The sequence below is a fragment of the Anas acuta genome, chromosome 7 (assembly GCF_963932015.1).
Source record: "Anas acuta chromosome 7, bAnaAcu1.1, whole genome shotgun sequence".
Taxonomy (NCBI): domain Eukaryota; kingdom Metazoa; phylum Chordata; class Aves; order Anseriformes; family Anatidae; genus Anas; species Anas acuta.
Window position 1 is genome coordinate 25,402,926 of NC_088985.1, and position 10,871 is coordinate 25,413,796.

The 10,871-nt window shown below is 41.2% G+C and overlaps 1 protein-coding gene across 1 annotated transcript; it reads left to right on the forward strand.

The window, feature by feature from the left end:
• The first annotated feature begins 27 nt into the window (after positions 1 to 27).
• Positions 28 to 10,739, forward strand: TAF5 (TATA-box binding protein associated factor 5). The gene is made up of 11 exons (XM_068688365.1): positions 28 to 678; positions 1,869 to 2,106; positions 3,212 to 3,527; positions 4,189 to 4,352; positions 4,816 to 4,951; positions 5,455 to 5,575; positions 6,609 to 6,738; positions 7,453 to 7,617; positions 8,028 to 8,205; positions 8,354 to 8,531; positions 8,861 to 10,739. The coding sequence occupies exons 1-11, from the start codon at positions 138 to 140 to the stop codon at positions 9,076 to 9,078; spliced, it is 2,385 nt and encodes a 794-aa protein (XP_068544466.1). The 5' UTR covers positions 28 to 137; the 3' UTR covers positions 9,079 to 10,739.
• The last annotated feature ends 132 nt before the right edge of the window (positions 10,740 to 10,871 follow it).

A 10,871-nucleotide genomic window follows, 5' to 3' on the forward strand; every position in this document is an offset into this window, starting at 1 on the left:
CACAGCGCTTCGCCTCGCCGCCGCCGTAAAGCACCTCCGGCGCCGTCGCAAAGCGAAGCGGCGAGCGCCCGGCCCTTTGCCCGGACTGTCGCAAAAGCGTCCGCGCTTTGCCGGCGGCGAATGGGGGGCGATGCAAGATGGCGGCGGTAGCTGAGGAGCCGCCGGAGGTGGCGGCGGGGAAGCCCGACCCTGAGGCGGGGACGCCGCCGCAGCCCCCCGCCGCCGCTCCCCCGGCCGCCGCCGCCTCCTCCGCCACAACCCCCGCCGCTCCTCCGGCTCCGGCGGCTGAGGGGGAGCCGGCGGGAAACGGCGGGGAGGCGGCGGCCGCCGCTGCTGCTAAGGCTGCGGCACCGGGCCCGGCCGCTTCCCCCGCGGCGCTGGACCGGCAGACGCTGGTGGCCGTGCTGCAGTTCCTGCGGAGGAGCAACCTGCGCGAGTCCGAGGAGATCCTCCGCCGGGAAGCTCGCCTGCTCGGCGACGACCTGGGAGCCGCTGCCCTCAGCCCCGCCGGAGCCGGGCTTTTGGGAACGGCCGGAGGCGAGGGGGATGCGGGCGGCAGCGAGGCGCTGCTCAACCGGGTCACCGCCGCCGCCGCCATCTCCATAGGAGGCAGCGTCGCCACCGTCGCCTCTGCCAGCCCCGGGGTGGCGGCAGCGGCCACCGTGCCGCCGGGGAAAGGTGAGGCCCGAGGGGGAGATGCGGGAGGTGCTGCCCCAGTCTGCAGGGGCCCCTTGGGGATTTGGGGTGCCCTCGGCTCTTGCAGCCTCCGGGGCTCTTTATTCTAGGGTGCAAGGTGAGGGGTCAGGCTGTGCATCCCATAGGGTGGCACTCCCCGGGGGTTAGGCTTCATCATCAGCGGGCAGCCCTGTTTCCCCTTGGGTCCATCAGTCTCCCACACAACTTGGGAAGAGACTGGGATCTCTCAGGGTGCTCCTCCTGGAGGAAGGGACCAAGGGTAGGGGATCTCTTGCTTACAGGGAGCACTGTCAAAGGAAAGGATGCTTCCCGTTGTCTGTGCGTCCTGATAGCTAACAGCATTGCAAGAGGATAAACGTTTCCTTTGTAGTTCGAGGTGATGGTCCAGGATGTGGCTGCAGGGATAAGACCAGAGTCCTGACGTACAGGCTGCATTTTACAGAAAGAGCCATAACATAATTATAGAGGAGGCTTTAAATGTTTCTCATATACAGCTGTTTGAAATGTCATGCAGATAATTTAAGTCTAAGTACTTTTAGTCAAGGTGTTTCGTAGGGCAGCTTTGTATAATATTGAAAATGTTTTGGGAACTTATATATCTGAGTTCAAGTAAGTGTACAGTATGAAGTCAACTTTATTTTTTTCTTTAATACAAAACAATGAACATGTTTAATGACTGCTATGGAGCATTAGCAAGTGACAAAAAATCATCGCCCTGTTCTGTGGTGTTCTTGTTCACTTGACAAACTCTGTTTGTTTGGTTACTAGAAACAAAACAGTTATAGTGGATGTATTTTACAGGCTTGGAAAGGTTCAGCTCCTCATTTGACAGTTTCTAGCCTTTGCTGTAAAGGTAGCTGATTCTGGTGATGATGGTGGCATCTTTCCACTTAGCTTAGATGGATTAGGCACTACGTTAAATACCTTATAGGCAACTGTTGGCAGGGAAAACACAAAAAATAGCAAAGGGTGCTTGGAGAACAGGCTGATGGACTGTAGTGAACATACTGCTGTCCTCTCAATTGTATCATTTCAATGTATGGCTGAACAAGCACAAGACTTAATGTTCAGTTTTGCTCAAGTGCCCCACCTTGGCAGAACTGTTGTCAGCCTCTGTATATTTGCTGGCTCTGTCAGGTGGTCTTACAAGGTGTTGTTAAATGCTTTTGCAGTTGGAGGAGGTGTTGTGGAAGATCAGCCAGATGTGAGCGCAGTATTATCCGCCTACAATCAGCAGGGGGACCCCACGCTGTACGAGGAGTACTACAGTGGATTAAAAAACTTCATTGAGTGCTCGCTGGACTGTCATCGAGCTGAATTGTCTCAGCTGTTCTATCCTCTCTTTGTGCACATGTACTTGGAGTTGGTCTACAACCAGCACGAGAGTGAGGCAAAGTCTTTTTTTGAAAGGTAACTTATTTTCATTTGTTTATGTGTGTTATTTGGTGTTCGCTTCTTTTATTAAGTCTGAGCTTAAGGTGTGTGTGTTTATGTACGCATTATTCTGTAATGCTGAAGGGATTTGAAACCTGACCTAATGATTCTGTGGATTACTGTAATTGTTCTTAATCCTTTCCCAACCTCCCATGTCAGAAAGTTGTGCAAACTACATTTGAACTCTACCCATGCAGATTTTGAGCAGTCTTTATGGTGATCTGGTGGGCACCTGGTTTCAACGTATCAATGAGGAGAAGATGCTACTTTAGGGAAAGATTGTGGGCTCATTTTCTAGCAGTGTAAAATTGCACTGAGATGACAAAGCAATGTGTGTTATGTTTGCTGATGTCATAGTATCTACATTGAAATTCTTCTAATAGGATTAAAAGAATTAATTTATAGCTAATTACCGTTTTCTGTGCTTTTACTGTGTTTCATTTCTTTATCGCTTGAGGAGAAACTTAAGTTCAGTCTGCTTTCTGGGTTCAGACTGATTATGAAATACTTCAACTCAAAAGGGTAACTTTTTCTTCCCGAAGTACAGTCAGCAAAAAGAGTTCTGCAAATAGCTGTTTCCTGCTGCGAGTATTTTATAACATGATTTGAATAAAAATGGAAAGCTTGTTTTCTCTAGATAAACAGCAGCTGTTAGATAACGTGAGTGGAGAGTGAGAAACATATGCAGTGGTAAATGTACATATTTATATAACGAATCAACTCTTAAGTGCATCCAGGTAGTCTTACATAAGAGATGCCTTTTACTTTGTTATACCGAAAATTTGGGTTTCATTTACGTAAATAAACATGTTAGTGTAACTATTTACTTCAGGCAACCCTTCGTGCATTTACATTTCACTGAGATTCTCCTGTTGAATACTTTTGCTGTTTACAGTTAAGTCACTAATGTATTCCCCCCCAGATTAAATTGATTTTATTAGAAAAATAATCCCATATATAGTTAGTAGCTTCCAAGTGGTACTTATATATGTTTCATGTTAAAGTGATGTAAATAAATATGCACTTGCAAGACTTATTACAAGAACATCATCTCCTATCATGTGTTATTTTTTTTCTGTAGATTTCATGGGGATCAGGAGTGTTATTACCAGGATGACCTCCGGGTATTATCTAGTTTAACCAAAAAAGAACATATGAAAGGTAACGAGACCATGCTGGATTTCCGAACGAGCAAGTTTGTGCTGCGTATTTCCCGGGACTCTTACCAACTCTTGAAGAGGCATCTGCAGGAAAAGCAGAACAATCAGATCTGGAACATTGTTCAGGAACATCTCTACATTGATATATTTGATGGAATGCCTCGAAGTAAACAACAGATAGATGCCATGGTTGGAAGCTTGGCTGGGGAGGCAAAACGAGAGGCAAATAAAGCAAAGGTAGGAGGGAAGGATTGTTGCGCTTTTATTATCAGAACGATTCTGGAGTAGTTTTTCAGGAAGATACCTTACTTAGTCTAGACTGACTATTCTCACTTGAGATCTTAAAAGACAACATGAACAGAAAAAAGGAAAAGAACTGTACAAATAGCTGTTGGCCCCAGTAGAGAGATCAAAATGTGTCATGTAGAAGAAACTGCTGAATCCCTGTGAGAGACAACTTTGTATTCTGTTCACTGACCTGGACTTAAACTCCTGAATCACTCTGTAGTTTTAACGTGGACACCTGTGTCTTTGGCTTCCTCTTGTACAACAGCAGTAATTCTTACCGCCAGTTGTTACTGCAAGGACTGTTCAAGTAGATCTTGATAGTGTAATGTCACAGTACTGGACAAAATATATGAGCTGTAGGGACTTTGCTTTATGGGAGGTAAGGGGAGAATTTAGAGTTCTCCAGATCAGTTGTTGGGTAAAACAGGAGAACATGCGCTACACTTGTTCCAGGCTAACAGTAGTGTATGCAGTAATATTAGACGTACCAGTTTTAAAGGGGCAGCTCTACTGTTTGACTATAGCATTAAAGAGTTTCCATTTCAAAAATCAGTTTTCAGTAAGAACAGCAGTTACAGTTTTGCATCATACCTATCTTATTGGCTTGCAGGTGTTCTTTGGCTTACTGAAAGAACCAGAGTTTGATGTGCCTTTGGATGATGAAGATGAAGAAGGAGAAAACGAGGAAGGAAAACCAAAGAAGAAAAAACCTAAAAAAGATAGTGTAGGATCAAAAAGTAAAAAACAAGACCCTAATGCTCCTCCCCAAAACAGGTACCAAGGGAATGATGTGTAGAGAAGTCTTCTTAAATCCAGTCTTGTCATGCCAAGTCTGCATCGCTGGTTACATGACATTTTTAGCTCTTTGGCCATTTCAACTGTAGCCAGCTTTAGCCATAAGATTTCCAAGGGAGGTTATGGAAAGCTTAGCATAAAACCCTCTGCCTTGGCCCTTCAAGTTGATCTAGATTTTCCTTGATAAAATTTTATTTGATTGCCTGCTAATCTTTTCAGGTCATACTCATTACTTATCTTGTTCCACTGCCTGTCTGGAATTCGTAAAGTTATTACCTCTTTTTCTCATCAGATAATCTTTTACATAGTCTTTTATTTTTCCAAATTATTTTTTTTTCTATTTGAGTATTGAAGTATAGGGTTGCATGGGAAGGTTCTTCTTTCTCTGTTTAAACTGACAATCTGGAAGGTGCTTTTAGTTCGTAAAAATGTGTGCTTGTAGAATTCCTCTGCCTGAACTGAAAGACTCTGACAAACTGGATAAAGTAATGAATGTGAAGGAAGCTGCCAGACGTGTGCGTCTTGGCCCAGAGTGCCTGCCCTCCATCTGCTTCTACACATTCCTTAATGCTTACCAGGTTGGTAAAAGAAGACGTTGGGTAAAATGAAAGAGGGAATCAAAATGATAAACACCTTTATTACGAAAGAAGATTTAACAGAGTTGACAGGGCTTATCAGAATATTTGGAATAAGCATTGGAAAGTGTAACGTAGTTTAATAAATTATTTCATTTCCACATTCCTTGGATTTGTTCTGATATTGCCATAGTTCTTTTTCCACTTTTCCTATGTGGTCCTAAGTGTATTCCACAGAATACAGTAGATATTTTGCACCAAAATACTGGAAAGAAGTACAGCTTTGTCAGCATTAATTGTGCTTCGCTTATATGCCTTTATGGTGCAAGATTTTTTATCTGTTTATTTCAAATACACGTATATTTTTGTCCAGTTTATCCCAGAGTAATCTCTTTTCTTATTTTTGAAATTAACTAGAGTTATTTTTTATTAGTATTTATGATTTATTAATATTTTAAATGCATTTTGAAGGATACAAACAACATAAATGGCTATTTTGTGTATAGGGTCTAACTGCAGTGGATATTACAGATGACTCTAGCATGATTGTAGGAGGCTTTGCTGACTCTACAGTAAGAGTGTGGTCTGTAACTCCGAAAAAGCTACGTAGTGTGAAAGCTGCAGCAGGTAATTAAAACCAAAACACTTGAAATGAGCATGTATTGTTTGTGATGCCTGTGTTTTCTGTGAACAGAGAAAGACATTATGTCAGGAGAGTTGTTTTCAGCAGTTGGATGTTGTCAGTTTGAAGAAACAGTATGTGCACAGATGTGTGATTGCATCTTATGTATTACCATTAGAAATTGCATCTTATGAGAATTATGAGATTGCATCTATGTATTACCATTATGTATTGCCATTAGAAATGTATATATTTTTAAAGGTATGAGAAATCTGGGTGTGTACACTTGCTGCTAGGTAGTCAGCACAGTTTGAACTAGCAGTAAATAGTGTGGAAATAGCCATCTTGCTCTTGACTGGCTGGTAACTATAGGGTATACGAGACAATTGGGTTCAGGGGATCTAGGGAAGAAAATAGAGGTACCCTGAAGAAAGTTAAAGGGTGGGACTTCGAGAAGGATGAAGGAAAATATCGTGTACCGCAACACCTTGGCAAATTCGTGAAACCAGGCTGCTTTAATTCTGCTCTGTATGTTGCAGTGTGTTGTGTTAGAAGCTAGATACAAAGGGAACGGTTCTTAGTCTTGGTATTTAACTGAAATGTGTTTGTGATGTTCAGCAAAAGGTAGCCTACAGATTGAAAGTTGTTTTAAGTTTTTTGTGGTGTGCAGCTGTCAAAACTGCTTGAAAAGCATGTTTGTAGTATATTAATTTTCTGGGAAAAGACACAAAAATATGGCATCTTATGAAGTGTGTCTCAAGGCTGAACACTGCATGTATGAAAAACAGCACCCATTAGGATTAGTTTATCTCTTAGTGAAGACTTGAGAGAGTGATTACTTGTGTAAAACGTTATTTTCACCTTTTACAACAGTAAAAGTGTTGTAAATGGCATTGTATATTTAAAAATTAGCAAATCCAAGGTGCTTTGTCCTGTTCACAATGTACTTGACTCTCTTAGATAAAATACTATTTGTTTTCATGGCATTTGTCTTTGAACTTCTGGCATTTATTATATGAGAACTTTGAAATATTGCAGACCTCAGTCTAATTGACAAAGAATCAGACGATGTCCTGGAGAGGATCATGGATGAGAAAACAGCCAGTGAGTTGAAGATTTTGTATGGTCACAGTGGACCTGTCTATGGCACCAGCTTCAGTCCTGATAGGTAAAATAAGTTTACAAGCTAACTAGCTTACTTGGCTTGAGTCTTAATTGTATGCTCTGAGATGCAAACGCTTCTTAATCCGGCTTTCTCCAGGTTAAAGCAATTCTCTTATATTCTTTAAAATAAGAGATTAAAGAACATTATGTAATTATGAGAGTCTGGACAGTATAGAGGAGGTTTAAATGTCCAAAATATAGCTCCTGTGCAAGTGGCTACATGAGACAGCCATCACAAAAACAGAGTTGAGAAGTAAACTTTGTGTGGAATGTGAATATAGAATCTGTAGTTATGAATTGAGAAGGTGAACATGGTATGAATTTTCTTGCAGGGAACCTTGTCATTTAGTTATATCATGAATTATATTAAGATTTTTTTAAAGTAACGTAGTGTAACAATTTACTGCTTTTTTTTTTCTTTCTCTCTACATAAATTGAGTTCCTGAGCAAAGACTAGCTTTCCCCTCCCTTTATTGCTATATCATCAGACTTAGTCATCAACATTCAAATATCTCTCTTTTGGGCATAAGGGTATAGGGCTGGATTCTTCTTGTTTACTGTTGTTTACCTCACCAAAATGCTCATTTATGTGTGACACGCTGAAGAGCAGCTGCCCAGTGCCCAGCTTTTCTTATTGTAGAGTTCTTACAGAGTTCATGCAATGGTTATACAGTCTGTAAGTTTCACATGCAACATTCTATACTTTGTTCTGTTACAGGAACTATCTGTTGTCCTGTTCCGAGGATGGCACAGTCAGATTGTGGAGTCTCCAAACGTTCACATGTTTGGTGGGATATAAAGGACACAATTATCCAGTATGGGATACACAGTTCTCGCCTTATGGGTATTACTTTGTGTCAGGGGGACATGACAGAGTGGCTAGGTAAGAAACTAGATGAGTTCTTTACTTGTCAGGGTCAGTTTTGTGGTGAATTAACCCTGAAAGTGATTAGCTGATATACTCCAGCTTAACCTATAAAAAGAAATAAAATTTATTTCATGTGAATTAAGAGGCTAAATAAATGTTTTGATTTATTTTTTCCTAGTCAACACGTCAGAAATAATGTCCTCTTATTTGGCTGTTACAAATATTCTCTCATGGTTAACTAACCATGACAGAATATGCTTTATTTCTCCCTTCTGAAAAGTGTACTTCTCCAGAACAGATCCTGCTAATTCAGTAAACTGCTCAGTAAGAAACCACTGCTTAATTACATCCTTTTGTTCATCATTGTGCAATAGATTCTAAATGTTATTATGGCTCTCTATATTAATAAAGCTTTTCTTTTCCAGATTGTGGGCAACAGATCACTACCAGCCTTTACGAATATTTGCTGGCCATCTTGCTGATGTCACATGTACCCGATTTCATCCCAATTCTAACTACATTGCCACTGGCTCAGCAGACAGGACTGTACGGCTCTGGGATGTTCTAAATGGGAATTGTGTAAGAATATTCACTGGACATAAGGTAAAGGCCCATCACTCGTTGTGTGGAAGTGACTTTATTTCTGTGGTGGGATTCTGAAGAGTAGCATTTGGAATGAATACAGCTTGACTGGTTGAAAATGATGAGGCTTAACTAATTTGGCTTTCCTCCCCCCTAATGTCTGTTTTAGGGACCAATTCATTCGTTGGCATTTTCTCCTAATGGACGATTCCTGGCTACTGGAGCAACAGATGGCAGAGTTTTGCTGTGGGATATTGGACATGGCTTGATGGTTGGAGAATTGAAAGGGCACACTGACACTATCTATGCGCTTCGATTCAGTAGAGATGGGGAAATCTTAGCATCAGGTAAAATTACCAAGTTAGATGAGAGTGAAGGTTGGGTCCGTGTGTAGTGCAGGGGGAGGAAACTAGAGTCAGAAATAAATCTAAGGCAGACAAGAAGTGGCTGGACCAAGGCTGCAATTGTGAGAACTGTAACGTGCATTCACTATGATCAAGGCTTGTTACAACTGTTTCCTTGGATGAGAGCATGTTTTCCTTGGTTGAGGGCATTAAGTATTCAGTTTAGAGTAAACCTGCTTTTTGAGCTGCGTGTTTTCCTGTTGTACTGACTTGCTGTCTTTTAACTTTTTTATGTACATAAAAGAAAAGACTTTAATTTTTTTTTTTTAAAGGTTCAATGGATAACACAGTTCGGCTGTGGGATGCTGTGAAAGCATTTGAAGATTTAGAAACTGACGACTTCACTACTGCCACTGGACATATAAACTTGCCTGAAAACTCACAGGACTTATTACTAGGTACATATATGACCAAATCAACCCCAGTTGTACACCTTCATTTTACCCGCAGAAACTTGCTACTAGCTGCAGGAGCCTACAGTTCACAGTAAATGCAGAAGCTGTAAGACTGGCTGTGCCAAGTTGTTGCAGTAGCGACCTCAGGATGTGAGACAAGGAGGAATGTCTTATACAGGTGGACCTCACCCGTCTGTTGCAGGAAAAACAAAACTATGTAAACTAACTCAAGCAGCGTCTTCTGAGTTCTGCTTTCTTATTTATCCACAGTTTGAAAATGCTGGAGATTGACAGGACATCATTGTGGCTTTAAAGGAAGGAATTGTTTCATGGTGCTTTTGATAAAAAAAAAAAATATATGTATGTATATGAAAATGGCTGTCTCCTCTCAGAGATGGTATTGAGCTCTGCTGAAACTTTTGGGAAGTCAACAGCCTTGGTATGTGTTCTCAAATGATTTTTTTTTAAAGCACTTAACTTACAGTTGGCAAATGTTTAATCAGTCTCAAGCACAGGTAAAAACTATTCAGAAAAGAATGTAGTTTAATTCACTATAGCCTGGGCTGGGCAACAGGTTTAGTGAGAGTATCACAGCAACAAATAGGGCATTGAAAAAAATAGGCCCAACAGGCAGAAGCTTGTAGGGAACTGTGGAGAAGTTACATATGGATTTTATGCATCCAAGTACCAAGTCCTGAAAAGATTTCAAACTCGTGTGCTTTTCTGAGGTATCAGAAATGCAGATCTTGTTATTCTGTTTTCACAGGTAGCTTGCTTCTGCTGTGATGAGCAACCAGAAATACAGTGTGAACACATTAGAGAGGGGTTGGGGAGAAGGGATTGTTAACAGCCGAAATGGTTTGCCTGCTTTTAACAACAGGGCAATGATTCATTCCTGTCATACTAGATCTCAAAGAGCTTCAAAAACCTGCATCCTTTCTCCATATGGTTTACTATTTCAAACTGTAAAACTAGTGGACAAGGCATCGAAACATTGCAGAACAAGCAGCGTAACCAGTTCTAAGTGTGATTATCAGCTCTGAAAGGCTAGCTCAGCTGCTGCTGCTGCTACTTTCCACCCAAAAAACCACCCCAGTAAGCCTTGCTGGACAACCAGTAAAGCTGAGAGCTTTGTTTCTAAGGAAAAGCAAAACATGCAAAGCACTGGGGGATAGAACTTTTTGGGTCTTTGAACAGGAACATCACTACCAAAAGAAAGCCCTTCCCCTCCTTTTTTTGTTGTTAATCTTACAAACTCTATACCAGGAAATAGGTTTTGTGTTCCCTTTTACTTACAGTAAGGGAATGGACCCTTGTATAATGGCTGAGTCTAGTGAAAATGTGAAAAACAAGATTTGACATTTCTAAGGTAACATAAATGGAGAACTACCTCTTATCATCCTTTCTCTGACTCTAACCCTTGGAGTAAAGGTGCATTAGAGGCATTAAACGTCAAGATAAAGGGTGTAAAATTCATTAGGAAATTCACCTGGAAGTTTTCTTTAAAAGACAAAGTATTTTCTTTAAAGCTAAATTATTGAGGTGTGGTGGTTTTTTTTTTTTTTTTTTTTTGCGGGATGGTACCTCAAAATTTCCTAGCACCCAATGCAACCCGTTGGATTTAATTACGGTGAATCAAGCAAGTTACCTGAAAGCATGTACAGATTTGTCAGCTTAAAGAAAACACTGCCACATTCTGCCTTTGTATTTTGTACAGTTTTATACTTTTGATAGTATAATAAATACTAAAACCACACAGTTTGTGTCAGTAGACTGTATGTTCTGAGAAGATAATTTTCTTCCCCTGATGGTTGCAGTGGAAGCAAGAAGGCTGCTTATACGTGTTAGTACTGTCCTGAGAGAAAGTAGTTCAGAAGTGCTGTAGTTG

Excerpts from the sequence above, each read along its gene's own strand:
- TAF5 (XM_068688365.1), top strand. The coding sequence starts at position 138 with ATGGCGGCGGTAGCTGAGGAGCCGCCGGAGGTGGCGGCGGGGAAGCCC. Across the intron at positions 2,107-3,211 it reads GCAAAGTCTTTTTTTGAAAG|ATTTCATGGGGATCAGGAGT; the intron begins GTAACTTATTTT and ends TTTTTTCTGTAG. Across the intron at positions 4,952-5,454 it reads CATTCCTTAATGCTTACCAG|GGTCTAACTGCAGTGGATAT; the intron begins GTTGGTAAAAGA and ends TTTTGTGTATAG.